This window comes from Vitis vinifera, chromosome 10 (genome assembly GCF_030704535.1).
Source record: "Vitis vinifera cultivar Pinot Noir 40024 chromosome 10, ASM3070453v1".
In the NCBI taxonomy this organism is placed as follows: Eukaryota; Viridiplantae; Streptophyta; class Magnoliopsida; order Vitales; family Vitaceae; genus Vitis; species Vitis vinifera.
In genome coordinates, this window is record NC_081814.1 from 11672604 (window position 1) to 11700119 (window position 27516).

At 35.8% G+C, this 27516-nt stretch overlaps 1 protein-coding gene across 1 annotated transcript; it reads left to right on the forward strand.

The window, feature by feature from the left end:
- Nucleotides 1-836: 836 nt before the first annotated feature.
- LOC100233101 (ornithine aminotransferase) lies at nucleotides 837-26452 on the forward strand. The gene is given in 10 exon segments (NM_001281140.1): nucleotides 837-1055; nucleotides 14397-14505; nucleotides 14874-15104; nucleotides 16832-16991; nucleotides 17200-17255; nucleotides 17562-17714; nucleotides 19045-19142; nucleotides 20195-20275; nucleotides 21935-22168; nucleotides 26024-26452. Coding segments are annotated over 10 exon segments (1401 nt in total). The 5' UTR covers nucleotides 837-924; the 3' UTR covers nucleotides 26172-26452.
- Nucleotides 26453-27516: the final 1064 nt, after the last annotated feature.

A 27516-nucleotide genomic window follows, 5' to 3' on the forward strand; every position in this document is an offset into this window, starting at 1 on the left:
ATAATTTTAAATTATTAAATTTTTATATAAAAGAGATAAATAATTAATAAAAGTTTAAAATAATATATCAAAATATTTTATTAATTATCTTATTTTTAATTTTTTTTTGATATTTTTTTCTCTTTTGTATTTTTTTTTTAAATTTTTCAAAACTAAACATAACCTTAAAGATCAAAGCTAAGAAAACCACGTAGCACATCCTCAAACTTTTGGCCTTGGCATGCCCCAGAGTTTGTTTTTTTCAATGGAATCCTCTTCTTGTTCATACCATTCTAGAATGCTTCTGCCCCCATTCTGTAATTTTATTCTCACTTGCATTTGCAAACAATTTTTAAGCATACCCCTATGCCCAATTTCCTTCACCATTTTAAGATTTGGTACCCCTTTTATCAAAGGCTCCTCAAGTTGAAGTTCTGAGGTTGACGAAATATGAGTGCTTATAGCCCAAGTTGAAAGGATGTGAAACCTTAATGTCGCTGTTTGACTGATTGAATGGACAAAAATTAAAACTTCCACGCTAAAAACAAGGATAATTATGATGGAAAGAAAGGATAATGTTAATCTATTATCTGATTCACCCAACTCCTCACTGGGAAAATGATTATGGACTAAAAATGGGTAAATTCAGGCAATTAGATGGAGTGAGGGCCCATTCCGGAATTCTAAATGAGGTAAAATCCAAAGTGGGATATGGGATGCCAGGTATGCTTTGGAAAGCGTTGTCTGCAACTCATCACACCCCCAACCAAACAAACTGATGATATATTTCATCATCATCGCCAGATTATGAACCCGAAAATCTGTAATTAAGCGCATTCTTAAACTGGGAACAAGACAGAAAGGAAGAAGTGAAAATAAAACTAAAAATTTTCTGAAAGAACAGCAGCTGCTGTAGAGGTGGTGGTGATACTCTATTCTTCATCAATGGCACTGGCTACCAGGAGATTCTTCAACACTATTTGCAGGGGAACAAGGAGCTTTGGTGCTCTCCCTGAAGGCATCCCTTCCTCTTCTCAACACCTCATCAACTTGGAATATGAATACAGTGCTCACAAGTATTTCCTCCCCCCACTCTCTCTCTCTCTCTCCAAATCTTTCTGTTTTGCTTGATTTCTGTCCCATCGAGTTTGTGTAATTTCAGCCTATTCCATGTTTTGGTTTCTGGGTTTCGTTCCTTTTCCTCTTGCGTCCGTATCTAATCGGTTTCCTTCTCGTGGGTTTTGTCTAATTCTATTATTTTGTTTTTTGGTCTGGTGTTATGATCACATATGAAGAAAGTTAACAATTAATTTTTTCTTTTTATTGTTGGGGTTTTTCTTGTATTCATGATCACACACAAATAAGGATCAAGATAGGGTGTTAAGGTTAGGGGCTTTTTTCAGTGTTGAATGGCTTTGTTTGTTTAAGCTTCTTATTTTCTATGTGGTTTGGTCTAACTGAATTCCTTGACTTGGCCTCTTTCCTTTTATTGATTCATCTGTTGAAGCAGAAGTTTTCAGATAATTATTGGCCCCTCTCTCTCTCTCTGTTTATCTAGTGGGGTAAAATGGCATGTTTCTTCAAGATGGTTTCCATGCAATCTGAAAGTTAAAATGTATGCAGAAATGTGTCAATGACACAAGTTATCTAAAGGTACCCATGAAGATGCAAAAATGGGATCAGAGATTAATAGGAAAGGATTTTGATCTATAGATTGGGCATGAATTTGAATCTGCGCTAGCTTTGGTTGCTTTTTATAGTGAAAGTAACCTGTAGATTTTTCCATTTAAGATTCTTGGCCACCAAATTTAAAAAATATTGAATTTGCATTTACCAAACTGTGGTTTTGTCTTAGCGTAAGAACTACAGAGGAATGTTTTCTCTCCCTTTGCCATGGATGGAGCATACATGTGATTGATGTCTGGAAGATTCTTTATGAGGACTTAAAACTTTCTTTGGTATTACATTTATGCCAACCTCTATAACTAATTGCCTTTTGAAATTCCTGGTTCCACTACCAAGTTTCTATTAGCAATGCTCATTCCCCTTAGATTCTCCTACAATCTAGTTCCCTTCTCTTTAGTACCATTATCCATTCATTTCATAGAATATTGGTTTCTGTCTAACTTCGAACTTCATCACATTTTTAAGCTTGTGAAAATGTAAAACATGCAACACCCTTTAGTTTTATCCATGCATCCACCTCCCCCAAGTTTTCCTGAATTAGTAAAACATAATGCAAATCAAATTTCCATTTTGACGTTTCCATTTCCTAGGCAGTGAAATCAAAATTTAATTCTGCTGTTCATTTGTATTGGCCTAGCTTTTGTAGGCATCATTGTTTCATAAGGTAGCCTTACTACATGCTTTTTCCAATCTCAAAATGCAGGAGGGATCTCAGCACACACTTCCCTTTCCAAGAGTATCTGTAATTCTCCTATTTTTTTCTGGAAGCTGAGGCTCTTTTTTGTTTTTGTTCTACTATCTTATGAAGCAATTCTTCCTTCTAGGAATACAAAAATTTGTCTTTCCTTTCTACCCTTTCTTGGGTTTGGTTTAAAAACCAATGTTTGAGGCTCCTCAATAAAACCAAAATTTTACCTCATACCCTTGGACTCTTGACTGGATTCCAGTATTATCTAGATTTTCTATCGGGTATAACATATTAACAAATGGCGTGCCAAGAATTACTACTTGAGTAAGGTCTTTTACTATTATAATGGTTATTGGAAGCATAGACCTTGATTGCACACTGCCATGTCTGATATTTATAATTTATCATCATTCTCTTTCCATTTGTTGTAGAACTCGGGTTGTTTTAAAAAAGTACTAGGTTGGTACTAACCCCCTATTTATGCAATTCAAATTGACCCCTGAGTCAAATAAGTGCCACAGCCTCAAAACTACATTCCTTGTTTGCCACAATAGTAATTTGCGCATACCATTTATGGCTAACAATTCTATCCACCAGATTTATGAATTGTAGTCCTTCCATCTACTCTTTTCCTGCATCTTTATCTTTGTGCTTAACGCTTATAGACTTTTTCCTAGGCTTATGATCTCATCAAATTCTTCACTCAAATTTCCTTCATCTCCACCAAAATAAAGTTGTACCAAAGTTTGGACCCTAATCTTAAGATCTTTAATTTCTCCCTTAATTCATTGCACTCCTATCTCAATTCTTGGAGAGTGGGTACCCTATGGGTTATTTGCTGCTGGGACCTTTCTATAATAGCCATAAAACTATAAAGTTCTTTTGGTTTCTTTACAACCCCCGCTTTGGGGTTTGAGCATTTCCTCAATTCTAGGCATTTTCTAAGAGCCTGTTCTCTAGTGTGAGGATTTTCCATGCTATCCACAAATTCTAAGATGAATCTACAGGTCCTATGATATTTTCATCTTCCATTTATGAAGTATCTAGATGACCTTCAGATTCTGATGTTTCTTCCAATATTGACTTGACAAAGCTATTTCTTGAGGTCTTCATCCAGCTTTAATTCATCAACTTTTTGTTTTGTTCTGCATTTATTTTGGTAATGTCCTACCTTACCACACTTGTAGTTAACTGGAAGAGATCTTTTTATCAGTTCCTTTTTCAAGGTTTGGCCTCTGTGGGGGTTCTCTCCTATCCTTTCTATTCTCCAGTCTCCCTTTCTTGGGGTATTTTATTCTATGAAGTCTTCCTTTTCACAAACTCTAGTCTTCTGTTCTTTTAGAAGTGGATTTTGCGAAGACTGTTTCACAATCATAACCAAACTATTTGCAAAAATTGCTGAAGTCTGTTCTTGCATTCATTTTTTCTCTGCCAGTTTTTATTTTTATTTTTTTTATTTTAAATCAGTTCATAAGGATAATCCCTTAGTGTAGATCTCAGCTGCTAGTGTCCCATAGGTTTATTGGGAAAAAGGAATAATTTCCCCATGCCTGGCTTTTATTCTACATTATTCTAAACCTAACCTTTTCTGCAAATAGAGGAGGAAGTCCTGATATGAACTTCTCCTTCCAAAAATCTGAACTTGAGTCCAGTCTCATATAAACCTTTGATATAAAGGCATCCCCATACCGCTTAAAATGTGATAGAGTAGGACATGTTAAGCTCATCAAAAACTCTTTACGCCTATCTTCTAATAATTCTGTGGTCCCCACAAAGCACAGTGCAATGGTGTAAACTAATGTGTTTATTGTATCTTCTTCACAAGACATTGTATTCTCTTGTTTAACACCTGATGTCCCTTCTATTGGCTCTTAGACTGTAGGGCCTTGCTTTGAGATAATCACCAAGATAGCCTTCCACCATCCTCTAAGTTGTCCAATGAAGCCACTAATAATGGTTCTAAGCTGCATCAGCATCTCTATTCCTATTTAAGTGTGAGGCTTGGGCATATATCCTCATATGCCTCATCGTGTTTAATATCCAATATTCCAATAACCCATCTATATTTGCATTATACGATGGATCTCCCATCATGTTGAGCTTAATCATGAAGGTAGTTTTCCTCATGTTGCATATCTATTGGAGTGGGTTTGTGGTAATACATTTTTGTTGGAGCCATAGGGACATTTTTTTCCCCAAGTTGCTTTGTTAACTTCTAAAGGCTCCCCTAAGCTACTCCTAAATCCTTCTTCCATTCTATTTAAATCTCCTTCTTGGCCCTTCTTTTTCCAAGGCATTAACTTGCGGAGCTTTTCCATTAGATATCTGTAATTTGGCTAGCCTATCTGCCAATTTATTTACAAATTCTCCCTCCCTTGAGGTAGACTTGTATAATTTAAATGACTCTTTTATTAGAGTTGAAGGAGGTTGGAACATTGTCTTTTCCTTTCCTTAAGGGATAGGACTTGAAGAAACCGATTCCGCCTTGGCCTATAAATTTTCTATCCTAGTGGCATGCTTCCCTAAAGATTATTTTTTTTGATAGATAATGCTTCCCTAAAGATTATAGGTATGGGTTGGTATAATTATTTGTTGGATAACATGACTTATTCTTTCTAGATTGGCTGGTTGCTCCATCCCTTGTCCTTCTGCTTTAGAAGGAGATGCTTTACTCCTTTATTGACCTCTGTAATCCCTTTTGGAGGCTGAATAGCCTGAACACTCTTCCCTGAAGCCGTCTTGTATGTCTGGAAAGTGTTCTTCACCACATTGATGGTATTATCTTCATAACCTTTCACTTTGTGTTTTTTCCATAATCCTTAAACCAAGAGAACCATTCAATCTGAATCTTATTTTCCCTTATGTACTTATAATATCTTTTCTGAATCAATTCTCTAGATTTTTGAGAGAATTTTTCAAAAAACTATTTTCAGAGGTTGTCATTTTTCTTTCATAAAATTCTTCTTTCAATGCCTCCTTATTTATTAAAAATTTGTCTACAAATTGACTAATTGAGGCTACATTAGAGAAAGATGGATCTATTTGTCTAGAGTGGATATTTCCAAATTAATCCCTCCGATCTCTTAGATTTCTGACTTGAGAAGCTATACCCTCTGTCTTGGGATTTCAACCATATAATATTGTTGTTGAATCTGTTCTAGGGTTCTCCTAATCCTTTCTAAAATGATCTTCTCATGTTCTCTTTCAAGTTCACTCTAGGGGATTGAAGAGCAGGATGTCCTTGCCAGGAAGAGGGTCCTGACCTACTCCTTATTTCTATCAGATGGGATAAATTTTATTTTTATTCTTCCATCAGAAAACTTCTCAATACTCGCTAATTCCGTATTTTCTATGAGTTTTCTATGATTTGTTATATTGTAATTCCTGTAAACCTGGCAGAGGAGCTTGATCCCACTTGATAATCTTTGGAACATGTACTTAGACTTACTAGCATTTACTTGAAATATGGTAATTTGTCCCCTCGTGTCTAACATCCTAGCATTAGGACACAAGGTATCTATAACCTTGTAGTAGACGCGGTACACTACCTCTATACTATGAGATCCTGGAGTCATTCTAAACCCATGCGTCTAAAGAGTCAGGGTCAAGGCCCTAGTAATCTCTTTCTCAGTTAGAACCATTACCAGATTTGGGCAACAATTTTAAAATATTGGTCCTTCACTCAGGCTTGATTCAACTTCTCCGAATAAGGAGTCAAAAAAAACATCATGCATATCATCTGTTACAAACTAGGACTGAAGTATTTAACCCTAGCCTAATGATTGGTATAACAGCCGGTTGAATCATCCCAACATGCAAATAAGTAAACTTCTAGTCCTTATGCTATGCTAGCATGTTTTTTAGATAAAAGTGGGATGTCTATGTAAGACTTGAAATGGAAACAGTTTTTTTCTATTGTTCTTATCGCATCATGAAACTTAGGCTTAAAAGAACCTATGTCTGTTACTGGTACCTTAGGAATGTTCCAGTTGTGAAGTCTACAATCTACATCAGGCATTACTACCTTTTCCATATTATTAATTCTATTTTTGTCCCTTAAATTTGTATATTCTTTAAACATTCTTCATGATAGTAATCTTATAAGCCCTTCCATTTAGTCATAGAGTAGCTACTTAAATGAATGATCTAGTTTCTGTCAACAGAAAATCCTGCTTCAAACTACCCTTATCCTCTGAGCAGGCTCATATGCATTATGTGACTTTGGTGTAACCCAAGCATCTACTGACTACTGTGCTACCAATGCCAGTTTACGCTTTCACAGACTCTAATACCAATTTTTCTCCCAAGATCCAAATTATATGATGCACACCATAAAATAAAATTTAAATAAAATAGTACAATTTGAGAATAACACCAGCATGCAATCAGACTGGGATTATATAAGAACATAGTATACACTTAGATTCAAGCCAAGTGACAATGGTGTACAATATTGGGAATGAAGGAGAGAAGAATCAAGAGCATGCTTAGCAAAAAAGACTGTACGGTAGAAGTGCCTCCTCCAAACAACCACACCCTTATTTATAGATATAGTAAGCCATTAGTAAGCCATTAAAGAGGTGAAGTCATGCCGTCCTCACTTTAGCTTTAATCAATGTTTTGAAAAGAAAAGAAATCTTCAACTTTTGAAAAGAAAGGGAATCATGCAGCTTTAAATCTGTGGAGACCCTTTAGTGAGTGGTAAAAGAACCCTACAACAATATTTCCCATTTGGTTGAGCATAATCCTCCTCATCCTCTTCCATTAGCCTAGTTAATGATGATATGGATGCATTATCATCTTCTTCGAGGGCCATTAGAATCTTTCTCTTAAGTTCTTATTGTTAACCAAACTTTTATAAACTTTATGCGGAAATAATTATTTAAAAAAACAATTTTGGATGCATAAAACAAAATAAATGGAAGTACTAAAATAATGATCATATTCTTACCTTGATCCATGGTACCAATAACACTTTTGAAGTGAGATTGAGTCACCTTGTGAATTGTATTGTTAAGGTCTTCAACTCACTACTCTCAAATAGTGGATGGGTCACTTGTGTGGTGTATGTTGTTAAAAATAAAACAACAAAAGGACATAAGAATGAGAGTGTGGCTTGGGACCTTAACTTATAAAAATTGTACTGTGGACCCTCACCCGATCCACTCGGATGGCGCGACTCGCTATCTCTTTTTTTAAAGAGTAGTGTGGAATGGAATGGAAAAGTGGTTTTCAAGTTTTGAAAAATTCGTCCCCGATGAGGAACGGTTTTGTTTGGAGTCACCACTTACTTCTTATTTTTATTTTTTAAAGGGGGAAAAATTAAGTAAGAACAAAAACCCCTGATGACTCTAGTATGGAAAAAGCGGTTTACGAAACTTGAGTCTGGGTCTACGGATTAGGTTACCTATCAGGAAGGTACCTCATGTGAGGTAGCACCCCTCTAGGCTCGGAACTCGGTCTCTACTATTGAATTGGGCATGTGGGAGTATATGGGTCAAGGATCAAATAGCCTCTTAGGCTAATCATAGACAACACGAATCACACAAACCTACTCGATATCTAGCATGCATAGGCACTCAATAAATCAACAAATGGCGTACCTGAGGTCTCTAGCCATGCCCTGCAGAAAAGATCAGTCAATAAGCATCAATGCACAACAAGCATCGCAATCCAAATGCCATGTGGGCATACTAACACAAAAGCCGACAATCAAACTCATACCTGTGGTCCCTAGCCAAGTGCTGCATAAATGATTAGCCAATAGGAATAAATACACAACAAGCATGCATGGCAATCACATGTCAAAACATCAATCACTAGGTACCAAGGCCCACAAATGAGCTCAAACCATGGGTCAAAGTACGTACCTTGGGTCCCTAGCCAAGCGCTGCAATGAGGGGTTAGTCAACACGTGGCAAGCATTTTTTAAACAAACATCAAAATGTGCCCAAGCCAAACATTCACAATAAACCCCCCCGACCTTCCTAGCCAATAATACCCTTAACTCATAGGTGGGCCCACATTAATTCAAACCAAATCTGGATTTAGACCCTAAAAATGGCCTACAAGTGCCTTGGAGCCTAAGTGCCTAAACCATAACAAAAATGGGGGTCAAAACACGTTGAAACTGGAACTACCTAGCATAACCGGTTGAACCGGTTCCCAACTGGCTCAACCGGTTGAGAAAAAATCTGAAACTTTACCAGAATATTCCTCAAAGAATAAGGAATCCAACTAAACAAACGACACTCAATTCTGAGCCCGAATAAGGGAGAACTGGCCGAAACAATGCAAAGCATTTATAAAACAGGGCTGCCACCAAGCCACCTGTTGAACCGGTTCCCAACTGGTTCATCCGATTGAGAAAAAATTTGAAACTTTACCAAAATATTCCTCAGAAAATAAGGAATCCAACAAAACAAACGACACTCAATTCCGAGCTCGGATGAGGGAGAACCGGCTGAAACAATGCGATGTGTTCCATAAAAGGCCAAACCCAAGCCACCCAAAATGCATTGTTTTCTTTAAAATTCGCCACTTAAGCCAATGCTTTAGTAGATGCAATTTTTCCATAAGCCTTTAGCATGCATGCCTAAAAGGGCAAGGCCACGAATGAAAGGGCCTACTTCCCAAACAAATTAACCGTATTTCCTACAATCAAAGGAAATGAACACCATGTCCCCTCCCTTGCCAAATCTAGGACCAACGAGGCCCCAATGGCTGAATGATGAGCACAGTGGCTCAGCCAATATGCCATAACCTCTAATCCTAATTGAAAAACCGAAATGGTTTACCCCAAATTCCAAACAAAACAGTCCAAAGAGACTTTTTCTCAAATCAAAACTAAAGGGAATGGTTCCCTAAACTAGAGGTGCAAGCCCCTTTTTGGTATTTTGGAACCTAGCATGAAAGCCCAATGGCAACCCAAAAAAAAAAAAAATTGACTGCACTTCCAAACCTGAAACCAATAACGCAGCAAGGACCTTACTTGAATGCCACAAGCAGAATGCAAATTCCACCCTCACTATGCAACCAAACAATGGAGTCCTTACCCCAAACATACATGCAACCAAGATCCTAAAGAATGCCATTTAATGAGCACAAAAGCCTTACCTGCATAAGCAATCAGATATGACCAAAGCTTTAAACAGTTGCCTTATAAGCCATTAGGACTATTAATTCTCTTTCCACATTCAGGCTTAAAACAAACGAATGCATCAAATAGTCAACCAATGCCCCATTTTTATTTGCAAACTACTAAGGTCAAGGCCTCAGGGGCCAATATAAAAAAAACTAAACTTGGACAGCCTTTGAAACCCAATCAATGATCAGTTAGCCAAGAAAATCACACACAAGTAACAGCAGAAGAAAATAATAGCAGAAAAAAAGAAATAAAAATAAAATAAAGGAAAAAACAGAGGATCTCCAGTAGCAACCAAATCACACAAGAGATCAGTTTAATTCTAAAACCCAGAATCTTACCCATAAATGGGCACCAAAACCCCAAAGGTCCTCTAGATGCAATGACAAGGGGAACCACGAAGGCCTTATGAAGGAAACAAAACAAACCTAAATTGAGGGCTAAGGAACCCTCATTCCAAACCTGAATTCGAGCACCAAAGACCTTTGCTTACTCAAAGCAAATCAAAACTGGTTGCTAATGAGAGAAATACTTGCTTTGTTCACAAAACAAGTCACACCATAGATGAGAGCTTAGGCATGCAATAACGAAAATGCAAGGATCCCAGCCTTATCTTTCATATACCTCCAATGACCGTTTCAAATGCTCAAAAAATAACAGACTCACTCTCAGTTGAATCAAACATGCATAGTCTCAGACAACTTACAAACTTGACCCAAAGACTAATCAGCAAAGGCCCTCATTTTCTTGTCTAAACAGATTATTGCAACAAACCTCAGAAAGAATGAGAATATAAAATAGCAGAAAGCAAGATCAAAGAGTTACCTATGCATGCATTGAAGATGCCGAGGTAGAAATGACGTCATTGGGGTAGCAAACGTCCAAGTTCCGCTTTCAGAAATCAAGGCCTTCCCCTTCAACAGCACGAACAAGAAACTACTCCCTCTACAACCAGAAAATCTCTCAAAACCTCCGTCTCCTTCACTTTTTCCTCTGTTTCTTTTTTCTATTTTTTTTCCTCGCTTCTTTCTTTTCCTTTCTCTCCCAACACATAGAACTTTCTCAAGTCCAGAACTCTTCCCCCACTCTCTCTCTCTCTTTTTAAGCTCTCACCCTCTTTTCATTTGGCTTTCACCGTTTTGACAGAGTTTCCTCCTAGAATCTAGAGAGAAGTCCCCCTCTTCTTCCTCTTTTTTGGCTTTTATATCAGACCCCTTTGTTCCTCCAGTTTCCATTCATTTTCCCATGCATTCAGCTCTGGAAAACAGCCCTTCAACCTCGAAACCACACTCCCCAATAACTCTCCTCACCAATTCTCCATGCAAGCTGACTCCTTTAAGTTTTCAGCTTGCTTCACCACCAAGGATCCATATGAATTCATGGTGGGCTGCAAGGAACCCAAACCAAGGCCCAAAATGGACCCACAATATAGCCCAAGACCGATTTGGAGCTTATGGGCCCAAGCCATGTAGGAATTGGGCTTCAAAATCATCAAAACCAGTGCTCCATACAAGCTAGCTCGATGAACCGGTTGAATCGGACTCCAACAGGTCGAATCGGTTGAGAAAAATTATGAAATTTTGACAGAATTTTCCTTGAAGAATAAGGAGTCCATGAAAAAAAACGGTGCACGATTCCAAGGTCGGATGAGGGAGATATGGCCAAAACAAGCCTGAGTGCTCCGAATTCAGACTTGCTCCCATGCATTCTGCCTAAACTGAAATTTTGGGGATTGGTCGAGCCGATTGAGAAAAATTATGAAATTTTGACAGAATTTTCTCTAAAGAATAAGGAGTCCATAAAAAAAAAACGGTGCGCAATTCCAAGTTTGGATGAGGGAGATATGGCCAAAACAAGCCCGAGTACTCCGAATTTGGACTTGCTCCCATGCATTCTGCCTAAACTGAAACTTTGGGGACCGGTCGAGCCGGTTGAGAAAAATTATGAAATTTTGACAGAATTTTCCCTGAAGGATAAGGAGTCCATGAAAAAAAACGGTGCGCAATTTCAAGTTCGGATGAGGGAGATATGGCCAAAACAGGCCCAAGTGCTCCGAGCTCAGACACACTCCGATAAACTCCAACTAAGCTAAAACTTCGGGATGGCCCCAGTTCCTTCCTATGGCATGATGCCAACAACTAGGAAAATGGCCACGATGGCACTCCAAAATGAACCATACTCCCACCACAATGAACCACATACGAACCTAAACAAGGCTAAAAAAAAACCGACTAAGCCCAAAAGGAGGCCCTAGTGGTGCCATACGAAAACATGGGTGCATGTGACACTCATAGGATAAAAGCAAGTGTCAAGGGACAAAATTGAGGGTCTACAAATGTACATCTCTTAGTCTTCCCATCAAAGACTACATGGGAGTTGTACTCATTATTTACACCCATTATGTACAAATTAATGGGTAATGGTGGGTTATTAACTTGAATGCATCTCTATAATTGCATAGGTTATACTTTTCCATTTTCCTCCATTACTCATAAACATAATGTACCAAATAAATTTCATAATGATGGGGTTACAAAAGTTGTAACACCACATTCATATAAATTAAATTTTCTAACTCCTCATTTATAATTTGAGTCTTCCATACATAAGGCTCTTGGATGCCCAATCAATTGATTCACCTACCTATCAATTGATACCCTTAAATAATATTTACACAAATGTAATTATATATGCCCACACATTATAGGAAAAAAGCTAACACTTATTTGAATAAGGAGTGCTATTGAGCGAAGATTTCTTTAATCTGTGTTGATAAAGATGGAACATCTGTTGACCTGGATTCTTGTGATTCAATTAGGGCAGAAGGAAAGAGAGATAAAACAGATTCTATAGGAATAACTTCTGGATATAAGGCTGAGAACTTGAGCTTTTTCTACCTTCTCACTGAAGATAAGGGACATAGTCCCAAGGCCCCTCATCATTAGAAGTTACTTCATAAGTTCATTTTAAAATTCACGGCACCTCGTATAAGGCGATGAACTAGAACAATAGTTGTCTATTATCTACCTACTTATTGGTAGATTTAAACCTATCTAAGGACTCCTTTAATAACTGTGGCAAGATATCTTGGATTGGTTCCTAAATATTGAATCAATGCTTAAACCAATTTAATATATCTTTTAAGGTCTAAGTCTAAACCGGATATACTAGCTATGAAAGAAATACTCATATTGATATCACAAAACATTTTCTCATGCCTTTATATCATCGAAATAAGTATAAGCACTAGATCTGGTATTGGAAAGCCTAAGATATCTTGGCTTGTTTCAGTTGAAACCCCAATCTTTACAAGAGATCACATCCATAATATGGAGCTTTGAGTATGCTATAAATCTTTCTTTATTACTCCAATTGTGTTGAATGCTGATAGATCTTGCATCCACTAATATTGCCTTGTGGACGTTTTTGTTCCTCCCTTCATATGGAAGTGAATGACCTCTAAGATTCATAGATGAAATTTCTGGAGGATTCTTGGAAGTATCCTCATGTTCAATTATTATTACAATTACTGTTCCTGAATTTATAAAGGGAGTGGTTGCACCTTGAGAAGAACTATGACGTTTGACCAGCAGTAGGGTTAACTGGGGTGATTTTTTAATATGTTGGAGAGATTTTTTTTTATTGGCATAAAGTGTTATAAGGCCCTTATAAGGGCTTAGCTTTTCTTCTTTTTGTCCCTACAAGAATCCTTGATTAACAAGGTTAAACAAAGAATTGGTTTCACCTTTAATGCATTCAATTTTGAAATCAAAAGCACAGAGAATGGTCTGCAACATGCCAAAGATCTATTTTGATGCCAAATTTTTTACATCCTTTTTTAGATGTCTTTGGTTGCTTTGTAATCTACCCTAATAAGAAACTCTTGGTTAACAGGGTCACTTTCAAATTTTGTGACACTATGGACAACGGGCTAAGGTTTCCTTTTTAATAAATAATCTTTTGAGTTGGTTTCCATGCTCTTGAACTATAGCTGATCAAAACCTCTTTTTCATCAATTTTTTGCATAAGGATTCCTCCAAACCCTACCTCAAAGGCATCTACCTTCATGATTTTAAAGGCTTTGGGATGAGGGATGGATAAGCAACGCAATATTTTTGTCTTAAGCTTAATCCTTTTTACTGCCTTGGTATGTTCTTCTGTCCATCCATGTGGGTTCTTTCTGAGTTTCTTGTATAGAGGTTCACAATCTTTCACCAGATCCTTACAGAAGTTTGAGAGTTAATTTAGACTTTTCAAGAATCCCTGCAATTATTTTCTATCTTTTATTTCACCTGGGAGCTTATCAGCAAACTTGATTGACCTCTCTATTGTGACAATAGTTCTCATGTAAATATGTTGTCCTAGGAATTCAACCTTGTTTGGAACAACTTTGCCCTTTTTGCCAAACTACCAAACTTGCATTTTTTACCACTCTAAGAAACGCATTAAATGTTTCCAATGTTGATAAATATATTGAGAAGAAACAAAAAATTATCAATATAAACAGTTGCGAAGAATAAATATATCATTCATAATATTTTGGAAGTCTGACATGGCATTTTTTTAATCCAAATGTTATTACATTCCATTCATAATGGTATCCAAAGCCTGATAGTATACACAGTATACTACCACTATACTATGACACCCCTAGTGTCATTCTATAATATACAGAATTGTGTATGTGTATTTTAGCTTTCATCAAATTAGTAAAAAAAATGTGAAAAGGAACTCAATTGAATTACTTTGATTGGTAACCATTTAGAACAAGAAAAACAAATGATTGATGTTGAGAAGCAAATAATCTTAGCATGTACCATGTATCCTTTTGTTGGTGTGTTTTGTTGAATTTTTTGGTAATAAGCCCTTACTGAAGTCAGTTCTCTGGTTAAAATGCAGTTACCACCCAATTCCCATTGTGTTCTCTCAAGCAAAGGGATCAACTATATGGGATCCAGAAGGCAAAAAATATCTGGATTTCCTTTCTGCTTACTCTGCGGTTAATCAGGTAATAAAAAAGGACCGTTTAATTTCTGTTATACTGATGCCTTATCTGAAGTGTTTGGACCTGACTGCAAGATATTCACTCTGGTACTCCTCCTTGCCAAAAACCGTACCTTCAGTTGAAAGATGTCCTAAAACTTTCATGGCAGCAAAATGCTGCTTGTTGTATGAAATTCATTGCACTTGTTTCAACACACTAGAAGTAGTTCTTGTGACTACTCCTAAATAAAATGCTAAGCTAGCCAAAGTGCTTGTCTGTGTAAGAAAGTCCATTCTTGAGTAGATTTATTGCAATGATCAATTCACACTCTAACTTTTCATATTGACTTAGACATGGATGCAATTGTTTAGTTTCATATCTACTTTTTGTAGGGACACTGTCATCCAAAGGTCTTGAAAGCATTAGTGGAACAGGCAGAAAGGCTCACTCTCAGCTCTAGAGCCTTCTATAATGATAGATTTCCAATATTCGCAGAGCGCTTAAAGAATATGTTTGGCTATGATATGGTGCTACCAATGAATACTGGTGCTGAAGGCGTGGAAACAGCTCTGAAGTTAGCTAGGAAATGGGGTTATGAGAAGAAAAAAATTCCCAAAGACCAGGTAGGCACTGATGGTTCTAAATCATGCTTATTGCTAGAGATTTCCTAGGGATTTAATTTTGATTTCTCCAAATGATTTCTTCTTCTGCATTTTTTTTTTGAGCTTTGCTAGGAGGGGGTTAGGTGGTCATGTCCAGGTGATTAGATGGAATACTACCAAATACGACAATCATCCTTGTACAAAATCCCTCTAGTTAAAGCATGAGGACTACACTAGCCCAGCCTGTCCTCGATTAAGAATGGATATATTTTTGCACTATGTAACTTGCTAACAGCACAGAACTATTATGAATTATGTGCTCCCAAATACTGTAATTGAGAAAGCAAGAAGTAGAAGATTATGGATGAGAAAGGTTAATTTCTCATTTTGTTATCTGATGGTAATTATTGTAGAGTATTGATCATGGTTTCAGAGAAGTTGGAAGTGGAAATGAAGCTTTGGCTCCTGTGAGGCAAGCTACAAGGTATGGATATTATGGAGTACATACTTGATCAGAATGAAGTCTTAAAAAATTTAAAGATAGAGAATATAATGACAGGCTAATAACTTACACCACATTTTCAATGTTTTGAAGCGATCATTTACATTGCATCATTTACAGGAGGTTTCCAATATTCATTTCGTAAATTGTAAGTTTGGTAAAGTTAGCATGCTATAAAACTATTCCTTACCTTGCCTTCAATTAATACTTTTAGGGTTACTCAAAATACCTCTTCAGCCATTCCAAAATTCCCCCAAACAAGGGAATTCTGAACTCCAAAATTTGATCACTGACTGATCTTAGATTCACTCCATTGTGAATCCCACATTTTCATAGCATTTCTGTTCAAATTAGGTGTTTCTACCCAGGTGTGATCAATGAACTTGAAGGTTTCACTGATCAAGCTCAAGAAGAAAAATTTTACTGCACACCAATCATTCTCACTGATTCGTGGATCACATTCAAAATTCACCTTAAACCGAACTATTTCATACCAAAATCATTCCTAACTTTACTTAGACTCATAATATTGAATTTAAATCAGATCATGGATCTAAACATCTGTAAAGGTCCCAAATCAATACTTGTTTCCTGATCTTCCATCTTACACTTGTTTTTCATAAGATAAGATAAATTAAATAAAATTTACTAAATGCTCTAAATTCTATGTCTGGTCCTTTAGGCCTTACTCCCATCCTTGTAGGCTTGTAGCTCCTTCAACTTGGACTTATCACTCCTCTTTAATACTGCAGTTTTTCTTTGTTGCATTTAATCAAACCTTCTTAACCAGCTTTCTCTCACCTTAACCTCAGTTGGTGTTCCTGCCACTTACAGGTTCTCACTAATACATTCATTTCTTATACGACTCTCCTTTATTCTCACAAATGATCCATCACCTCATCCTTTCTTACCCTCCCATTTTCTGGGTTAAACATGGCCTGTAGATCCTTAGTTATGCCTGTGAAGCTGTTTATTTTCATTTTTTTTTACTTACTACTGTATTGCTTTTCACTTAAAAGTTCATTTGTTAACATAAATTTGTGGAATATTATTTGAGATGATAATAGGTAGATATGCCTGCTTTAGTTGTGAAGCTTTACTTCAGAAATAAGTTGGCTAGTAAAGTAGTTAAGTGTTCACATTAGAAATATGTTTTCCTGTTTGCTAATCAATAAATTCTAAGTACCAGTTGAGTTTACTGAATTTTCAAAAGATGCTTCCTTTACACAAAATGAATCATGTGTAGGCCATTATCGTCTCTTGTTGCGGTTGCTTCCATGGTCGTACATTGGCTGTTATTTCTATGAGCTGTGATAATGAGGCTACACGAGGTTTTGGGCCCTTGTTGCCAGGTCATCTTAAAGTTGATTTTGGTGATGAAGTTGCCCTTGAGAAAATCTTTGAAGGTTTGTAAACATTGAAATTTGTTACTGTTCTTGATGATTGCATATATATATATATATATATATATATATTGTGGTCTTGTTTTGACTAGTAAACCTTATACATATTACATAGTCCACACCATTTTATATTCTATCTTGGATTCTTCAAGAATGGCAGATAATATAAGATGTCTAATACAAGTTTAATACTTTATTTTATGGAGTGCAGAAAATGGAGATCGGATAGCTGGATTTCTATTTGAGCCTATTCAAGGAGAGGCTGGGGTATGCTTAATTTGGAACTCAAAAGTTTTATGCTCTTGGAAATGTGTTGTCCGTATCTAAGTTTCGCTTAGTTGGGAGGACAATGGAAACTAATCAAGTTTATACAATAATCTTTTGAATTCTGGACTAGGTTCTTAAGATTCTTTGTTAACCTACTGAAGGAAATCTAATGCCTGCTAAATGCATAAATTCAGGTTAATGCTGGAAAAGGGTTGGGGATTTTCATTTTTTTTCCCTTGTAAATATTCGTTTTTATTTTTCCTCACCTCTTCTTCTTCCTAAACAATCATATTCTCCTGTTGATAGGTTATAATTCCTCCAGATGGTTATTTAAAAGCTGTCAGAGAACTGTGCTCAAAATTTAATATTCTAATGATTGCTGATGAAATACAAAGTGGCTTAGGTCGGTCAGGAAGAATGCTGGCGTGTGATTGGGCAGAAGTTCGTCCTGATGTTGTTGTAAGGCATTTTTCTTTATGTCTTCATTTTTTGAGTTCCCTCAACCATTTATATTCTGAAACCAAATAGTTAGCTGAACCACTAAGTGATCATATAATTTTAAACTGTTTAAGAATAATTGTTAACAAGTGGTTCCTTGTAGTTTATACAGATTTTTTTTAATAAGGTTCTTTATTTTAAATTAATGGGTGCCCATCCATTCACAAGGAGACATACCTTCTTTTGGGAAGCAGCATTACCATCAGGGTGTTTTGGCCTTCAAATAAAATGTTTGTGTGAACAAGTGTATGGATTTTTCAGGGATAATATTCCTGTACAGTAGCTAATAAATGCCTTGTTCTACGGAAAATTTATAAATTTTGATTTGAAAACACACTTTCTTTCTCCTTGTTTCTGATGATCCGTTGTATTGAAATTATACAGCCATAGCACTAGATAAAAAACATTGAAACAAAATGATATGTACGTGTTTCTGAATATTTGAATGCCACACTGCTGTTCCATGGATTCATGAATTTCATCCAACAGTTTCTGAAGGTTCTTTTTAACTGATCAAATAAAGTCTAGTTGTACTAGTAGTCAAATGTCAAAATAAGGTATCATGATAATTAAGAGAGAACCAGAAAGTAGCAAACTGAAGAATATAAGTACAAAGTTTAAGAGTAAGTTCTGTTTGGAGGTCAGATTTGTGAACCATAGACTTGAACTTGAAATGAGAAAAATGAAACAGGTTAATTTGGCGGAGACATCAAACAAGTCATGTTTCTTTGAAAATCGGCCTAATATCTTCACTCCTTTTCATGCTTTAGAAATTCCTTGATAAAGTTATTGCTCTTTCAAGGCTGATCTGGAGAAAAATGGAAAAACCATTGTGGTCGCAATTCACTTGGTATTTCATTTCATCTTTCCCATGCTTTAGAAATGTTATGTCTAATATGGTTATTATTTAGAGCCTAAGTTTGAGAAAAAGGCAAAACTCAATGCAGCAAGCATTCTGATTGATACAAACTTTTCAAAGGTGAAAGGCATCTAAAAGCAGTCCAGTCCTCAAGTTGTACTTTCAAATTCCACTATTTTTCAGTAAGATTCATTTAACTATTAGCCTCATAGAGTTATCGGCATCCCAAGTATGCTCCAAGACTTCTTTTTTTTTCTTTTCTTCCTCTATTTATTATTTATTCTTTATTTTTGGTGTGAGCCAGTGTTCCTTCAAATCTTTGAGTTACTGCATATTTCCTAATGTTTATATTCTCAAAAGGAATTAACCATCTTATACAGATCAAATATGTCCTCCTATTAAAAGAAAATTCTTAATGTTTGTTTTTCTTAGATACTTGGAAAAGCTTTGGGTGGAGGAGTGATAGCGGTTAGTGCAGTGCTTGCAGACAAAGATGTAATGCTCTCTATTCAGCCAGGAGAGCATGGAAGGTTTGCAACCATAACACCTTAATTTCTTGATCAGTTTTCTCCATTTTGTTTCTTGATTTAAAAAATTGCCAACTTTTACAAGCAGCAAAATAAGTATTCACAACTTGTCCATATTGATTTCAAGAAGTTGACATGCAACTTCAACCTTATGTCCAGAAAAGGGTGCATGCAATTAGAGATGGAAATTGATTGGATTCAGGATAGGTGTGGCATGCTAACTCAGTTTGGGCTGGTATGATATGATAAGCAGTGCTAAATAGTCCATCCAAACTCAGAGCTAACCAAATGACACATTATTGGGTCTAGGTACCACTGGTCTTGACCAAGTTTGTTTGGCACAATGGTAATGACACCTTCTGTCTTCGTACCCTAACCCATATTTAACTTGGTGGGTAGATCGAGATTACTGCTTCATGAAAACAGATCCCCAGGAAATAACATAAGTAGAACATGAGTTTTGTTAAACGAGTTTAATAAAGAAAGAATAAATTTGTGGATATGATTTAGTTATTTACCTTTTTCTCAAGGAAAATGATGTCTATGATAGAGTGAAGCTAGAACTTTACTTTCATGTAATTGGCTTGCTAAAAATATTAGAGTATGTTTGATAGTGATTTTAGGAAGTGTTTATAGCATCTATAATACTTAAAAGATAAAAATTTTAAGTGTTAGAAAGGCTAGAAACACTTCCTAAAATCACTGTCAAATGCTCTCTTAATCTTCCCCTTCTTTGTTTTGGACCTCAAGTCATTTTTGGGCCAACCGGGTGATTCCTTGGTTTTTACTTCTGCATCTGATTATGTTTTAATGGAATGATGTGAGAGCAATATTTTCTAGAATATTTATGTAATATTGACATGGCTATACACATTGGACATGAAGTAGCTGTTTCTGACCCATGAAACACCATATAAGGCTGAATTTTAAGTTATTTTTTGGGCTTTCATTACAATCTTCATTCATTTTTTCTTATCCCGTTTCCTTCTTTTGACCATTCAGCTTAGCAGTCAAACCTCTTCTTATGGGATTTAACTATGCCTCTGATTTTTCAGCACATTTGGAGGAAATCCTTTGGCGAGTGCAGTTGCTGTTGCCTCACTCGATGTGATCACAGAAGAGGGGCTTTCAGAGAGGCAAGAAATCTGTTACCTTATGTTAAATTATTGGGATCAGAAACACACTGCTTAGAAAAAGAAGAAATTTGGAAGTAACTGACACTAGACAAAACGTAATCTTCCTCACTTTGCCCACATTAACTTAGATAGCGGTGGAATTCTTTTTTTCTTTGATTCCTAGTCAAATAAGGATCTGTTCATCTAGTTTTCAGGAGTTTGGAATTGCAATTTATATTTCCAATATAGATTCATTAGAACCAAAAGTGTTTTGTTAACTGGTTACTTAACTCCAGTGTTTGAAAAATCTGATTTTTTGGCGAAATATTGGCTGAAATATGTTATTTCAGCCAGCCTCAATATGGAAACAGGACACGAATTTCTGCCAGCTGAAAATTGCCAATATATCACGACTTTTTTAAAGATTTTTCCACCTGAACCCTGGCCTCCTACCAGAAGAGGTGGGGATATTGCCACCAGGTCAATTTGCACTTTAATACTATTTCAATGTATATAGACCTTACTTTGTCTCCCCTAAAACCATATTAATTTTATATCCACCTAGAAAATGAAATATTCAAAATAAAACTTTATTAAATAAACAAATTTTAATTATCCTATTTTCAAATTCCATTAAATTGATTGTTGAACATATAAAAACCATCATGATAATCTTCTTAATGAGTTATATGTATCTATTGTATAGTAATTAAATACAAGGAGAAGCATAAATTTATAAATAAAATTATGTACATTTAAAAAAAAAAATAATGATACATATTGTATCATTTCTTTTATATCCTTAAATATATCCAAATTAGATATATCATCATTTTAATATTAAAATGTGTTCTCAAATATTGTATATTGTTGTCTAATGTCATAAATTTTATCATACATGAGTTTCGATTAATTTCCTACTTATTAAAATTTTTTCTGGAATTTCCATAAAATTTAACCACCATTATTTTGCAAATTTTCAAGATTTTTATCCTTGCTTAACTCTAGTTTCTTGAGTTTAGGGTATGAACAAAAGAATGTCCAACAAACTTGTATTTCAAATTGCCCCTGCTAAACATGGTTCTTCAATGTGGGTTGAGTAATATGGTGTTTCCCATATCATTGTTCCTAAAACTATTACCAAGTATTCTTCTTTTGTACAAAAACTTCATGAATTTATTGTGGGTAAAGTTTGGTGGTTGGCAAAGTCATCGATCCAATAACTAAAAATTGAACTTTTGTTGTTTAACTAAGTTGAGTTATGCATAAAACTATGTTATGATATGTTGAACAACCAATTTTCCTAAAAGTTTAAGCTTGTAAGATTTGGCTCACAATGTATATAATGCACTCTAACATCCTATCTCACATGTAGCCTCCATTTTTGGGCTTTATATGGGTGGGGGGGTGCTTAATAAATTGGGTAAATAAATATGTAGTGGTGAGGTTCGAACACTTGATCTCCCACTAAACAAGGCTTTGATACCATGCCGAACTACAAATTTTCCCAAAAGTTTAAGCTTGTAGGATTTAGGCTTACAATGTATATCATGTACTCTAACATGACATGTTAAAATCTACTTACCCCAACTTGACATTGTAAGTGTGTAATCATCTTTAATTTTCTTTCTTTACTTTTATTTAGAGATTTATTTTACCTAACATTCCACTATTCAACAGATCCGACCAAATGGGACAGGAGCTTAGGAATCAGCTAATGAAGATTCATCAGCTATTCCCTAACCTCATAAAGGAAGTGCGAGGAAAAGGTCTGTTCAATGCTGTGGAGCTCAACAGCAAGGTCTTGTTCCCTGTCTCTGCTTATGATATTTGTTTAAAGTTGAAAGAGAGAGGAGTTCTTGCTAAGCCCACACATGATACTATCATCCGATTAACTCCTCCCCTTTCCATAAGGTAAGAAGCATGCTTGAAGAGTGCTCCATATTTTTATGTGGTTAGAATGTTAATTTTTTTTTTCTCAAGCTGTCAATTGTGCTTTGGTGCGACTTCACCTAACAAAATTTGCCAACCTATGCATCAATCCTTTTTTGCCATTTTTGCTTAGGGCCATTTTGTTTGTAAATCATAGGTCATGTTTTTTTCTCATAGTTTTATCTCAAATTCTCTCCGGCCTTCCTTTTGTCATCGTACAGCTTGTCACTTAAACCTAATCACTTCTCATGCAAGCACTTGTCTTCATTGCACATGACTAACAGCCCGTTTGGGAGTGATTTTGAGAGAGCTAGAAGTACTTTTTAATGCTTGAAAGCATTTCCTTGTAAAATTTAGGCATTTGACAAACTTTCAAAAATCACTTTTAACAATCTAGAAAATCACTTGAAGTGATTCTTTCTATTATATCACATTAGTAAAAATACTATTAAAGTACATTTTTTTATTTGTATCCAAATGCCAAGTGAATGTCCTTAAAAGTGTTTCTAATGGAAGCACTACTGAAAAAACACTACAAAATTGAAAGCACTTTAACTCAAATCACTCCCCAACAGACTCAAAACCTTAAAAGTGAATGCATTCATTCCTTATTCTATCCTCATCTTTCCTCTTATGCATTTCAATCTATGTTACATGGATTAGGGTACATGTTGGGTATTAGTCTGTATCAAGGTGTCAAATTTTTATGATCCCAAAGCTTAGAACTTGAGGACATAGATGAATTATTGAAGTATTTAAGTGCCTTTCTTGTTATGCATTTCAACCTATTTTACATGGATTAGGGTACAAGTATCATGTATTAGTGTGTGTTTAGATTTCAAAATTGTATTGTCCCCGAAGCTTAGGACACTAGAACATAGACAAGTTATCGAAGTGTATAATTTCTTCTTCTCTACCCTAGAAAAGTGAACCTTCTGACATGGTCCTTAAATTGTAAGAAATATATGCGGCAAAGAAGCAAATGAAAGAGGTACCCAACCAAACCTATGGTGAAAGAGAAAATTTTCCTCTATTCTTTTGTTGGATGTGCCTATTGGATAGACATTCAATTCTAGGTGTGTTGGACACATCCCATATGCCTGTTGTGCCCATGTCATTTCATGGCTGACATAGGTACTTCAGATATTTTGAAGCATCCATGTAACATATATTCCACATCCTCATTTTGATTGTGTTAATTTTGCAAACTTATTGGTTTTTCATTGCCTAAAGACTGTGGCTTTAATTTGACTTATTGTTCCTCCGAGTTTTAACATTCTCTCATTTATACCCCTAGAACTAGAAGTAATGAAGTTACTATCCATATCCTGTCTTAGAGTTGTGTCTTTTTCACTATGGTCTAGCCTAGGGAAAGGAGGGTTGTAGACACATAAGACTGAATCTTATGTGAAACCTTTATAAACATATATCTTAAAAATTCCTGGGTTTAAAACCTTCTGGACACCCCACCCCCTCTCAGAAGAGAGAGAGAGAGAGAGAGAAAGAGAAATTAGGTCGTCGCCAAACAAAAGACAATATAAAGTTTTGACATGGTCATTTCTTCAATCATTTTAGTGCTGTGATAAATTTTAGTAAGCTATTTAGAAGAAAAGGGAACTGTTCATGCCCTTGTGATTTCTAAATGATAGGTGTAGACAGAATATTATTGTTTGAAACTTGGGTTGGGTCCAAACATGAAAAATAGGCACAATGCCCCTGTCAATGTAACAGAGAAGAAAGAGGAAGAGAACAAGGAACAAAAATTAGAGGAAAGCCAGTACATGAAATGGTGGCTAGCAATCTTACAAATATTGACACCCCAATTCTTTGAAATTATTCTAACCCCAATACCTATATTGAGCATAAACATCCATAATGCAAATAATATGTAGTTATAAGTTTCTTCATCACTATGTCTTTTACAGGGTGACAGTAGGTTTTATCTTCTCATGAAATGTCAGGTTGTGACAATATTCACAGCTTTCTGGTTATAACAAAACTTTCTTTGGCAGTATCACTGGAAAAACTTATCTCCTGTAAAAGAAGTTTCACACATTGTATGAACCCTATAGTTTGGCTCTTCATTAAAACTGGCTACTATATATTAATTGCCAACTCTTATATATCACTAAATACCTCCCATATCCAGAAAGAGACTTTTTAACTAGATTATACTATGCAGCTAGCCAGTTTTTGGGGCTTCCCAAATGATACCTAGATTGAGGCAATGCTTCTATAAAATTCAGACTTTACAGCACAAGAAGACTGAATATGTTGTTTAACAGAAATTTTATAACAAACAAAAATGAAGCAAGTGGTATTTCTTCCTTTTCTTTTAAATTTTGTAGGAAAGCTTTTTGGAAATGGGATGGTTGATCATATGATTCATATCTCAGTTGTCTGATAGTGTTCAATAGGATAGGATTCTGACATCAAAAGCGTAGTTATACCTCTTGATTGACAGCATTGAACTCTTTGTTCAAGGGGTGGGCATGCCCATGGTTTGATCAATGTGTTGGATCAGGTTTGGGTTTTCTTTTGTGTCTGAACCAAAGTTTGGACTAGGCTTGGACAGTTGGGTCTACCCTAACTGAGCACAAGGGGCTTGACCAACGTGCAACACTATTCTAGATCTTACATTTAATATATATAAATATTTTGTTATTTCTTAAATTTAAAAACTAGCCAGCAGAATGTAAGGAATTGGATATAATCATACCAGTACCACATAAAGCATATTTGAAAAAAAAAATTGAACTTATTAAACTCTGGGCTTTTAATAAAAACTGACAAAAGAAAGTGGGGAGTCTAATGAACTTCTCAGATGGGCCTGACTTGGGGAAGCCAATGGGTTTGGTTCTAGAAATTCAAATAATAGGCTGCCTACACTTTGCTTGGTCTTTCTGCACCCTTACCTTCATCTGTATCAAGAAAACGTAGCAAATTTTTTACTATCCAACTTATCCTAATATCTTTTTTCAGATCTAAATGCTGAAAATTGCTAATGTTGTGTCTACTGATATTTTAATTAATTAGGCATGGAATTTATTAGCAAAAATTCATTTTCTTAGATAATTGGTTATCAGAGAAATTATAAATCATCAGATTTCCACATTCTGGGATTTGTTTGAGGTTCTTTTAAGGTGATTGAAGCTTCTTTCTAATGTTGTAAGCCTTGTGGCTCCCATAGTTTCTCCGTTTCTGATAACTCTTTGACCCCTTTAGTAGGAGTTTTTCTAGTGTTTGTATTATTATATATCAGTAAAGTTTTATACCGTCATAATAATAAGAATATGAAGTCTTTTGTCCCATTTCATGCAGTTTGTATTATTTCATCAGAACTGGATAAATTATTTTAAAAAATCTCAAATTGCATGCTATTTATGTTTTAAGCATGTGCAAATCATCTCTATTTTATATTAGCCAATATCTTTTCATATTATTCAGAAAAGCAAATAAGCCCCAAAATATAGTCTTAAGATCATGAAACTAACAGCATATAAATTTTTTTTCCTTGAATGCATTGCCTTTTGCCACTCAATTTGTTCTTGATTTTTTTTTCCTTTTCTTTTTACTCTTAACTGCATTCCAATGTTCTTGCCAATTTTTTCTGATGACTAGCTTACTTTTAATGTTCATTTTCCTAATTAATTCTCAAATTATTAGTAATGCAGCATATTTTCCAAACTTGAAATGTGTTTAAGCTGTGTAAACTGTAATGTTTCATGGACCAAAGATTTGCCTCTTCTCTTGAATCAAATGCTAGTAAAAATGAGAAATGCCTCGTCTTCATATTCAAGATTATGTATTGTAGGACCTAATGTTTGTATTTGTCAGTTTGGATGAGCTACAAGAAGGCTCAAATGCTCTTCGTGATGTCATGGAATTTGATGTACCAAAGATGCAGAAGGCAAAGCACAAGAGAGTCCCCCAAACAACCACTAACATATGTGATCGTTGTGGTCGAAATATGGATGATTCTTAGATAAATATCTCTGAAATAAATGCATGTTGCTTTTTCACATGCAGATTTCTACCTTCTAGATGTCTACATCTTGTACATGGGTTCTTTAAAACTATATTTCCTTTTCTGTTCCAATAATTCTGGTCTATCTGAAGTAAACTGTGGCGCTGAATTCCCTAATCACAATCTGTAAGATACTTCTCCATGGATTCCTGTTCCTTGTCGAATCGGGTGTCATCTGTGGCTGAAGTCACCAGCCCAAAAAACAGCAACAAATTAATAACAATGTATAATTAGCAAATGATATCGCTGTTGCTTTTCCTCTCTTTTGTTGCAATATTTCTAGTCTCCAAAGTAAACTTTGGCTCTGAATTCCCATTCACAATCTGTGAGATATAATTAGCATACGATATTGCTATTGCTTCTTGTGTCAAGTTCTATTATATGCTATATATCAGATAACATGACTTCTTTTTTCTCTGTGTGCGTGTGTGATGAATGACAAATTAACTCCTTTTTCCATGCTTGCAGACAAGATGTTTCCAATCATTTTGCCATTTGGTGATGTTTCTTTCTTCTATGATTTTCTTTAAGGTTGTTGTGCATTAGATGCTTTTCTTTTCTTTTCTTTTCTTTTTTTTGACTGCATTGAGATCAAAACACATGACTAACAAATGACTTCCATACGAGAAAACTTTAGTGTCAACAAGTAGTAGAAGAGCTCTAACTTATTGGGGGTAGTTTCCTAGTCCATATCCCAGCTAGTAGATGGTAGGAAGGAGAGAGAGAGAGAGAGAGAGAGGTGTCAAATTCTGAATAAATCTGGCCTGAAGCTTTGTCTAATTGATGGCAAGTGAGGCCTGTCAGTAAAGCCCCATTTTCACCTCTTACCGTGTTTAAAGAAATGCCCACCTCTGTGTGCGTGTGTCCGTACGTGGGACAGTGTTGCCTCTAGATTCCGTGTTTCTTCCTCGTATGTCCTACACGCCAAGTCTCTTCTTTATTTGCCATGTGATCCACATATCCCTCTCCAATACTGTTTCTTTCTCAAATAAAGAAATCAATACGGACATATATAGCTACCGTGTTAAGATTAAATATGGGATAAATTAACACAGATGAGAGTGGCATGTGATCTAGCTGAGGCCAGAGGCCCTTGGGAAACTTGGTGCCTGCATATAGAAATTCGTTAGTTGTGTCAAAGGTTATATAATATAAGTCCTTTGGTTGAGGGAGACATGGTGGAGACAAAATAATGCAAATACTTTTGGTTGTTATGTGATTATAGAGTGAGAGACAGCTCTTCTCCTTGATGATAAAAAGATGTATCATGTTAACCCATGAGAGTCTTAGAAGATCCATGGCG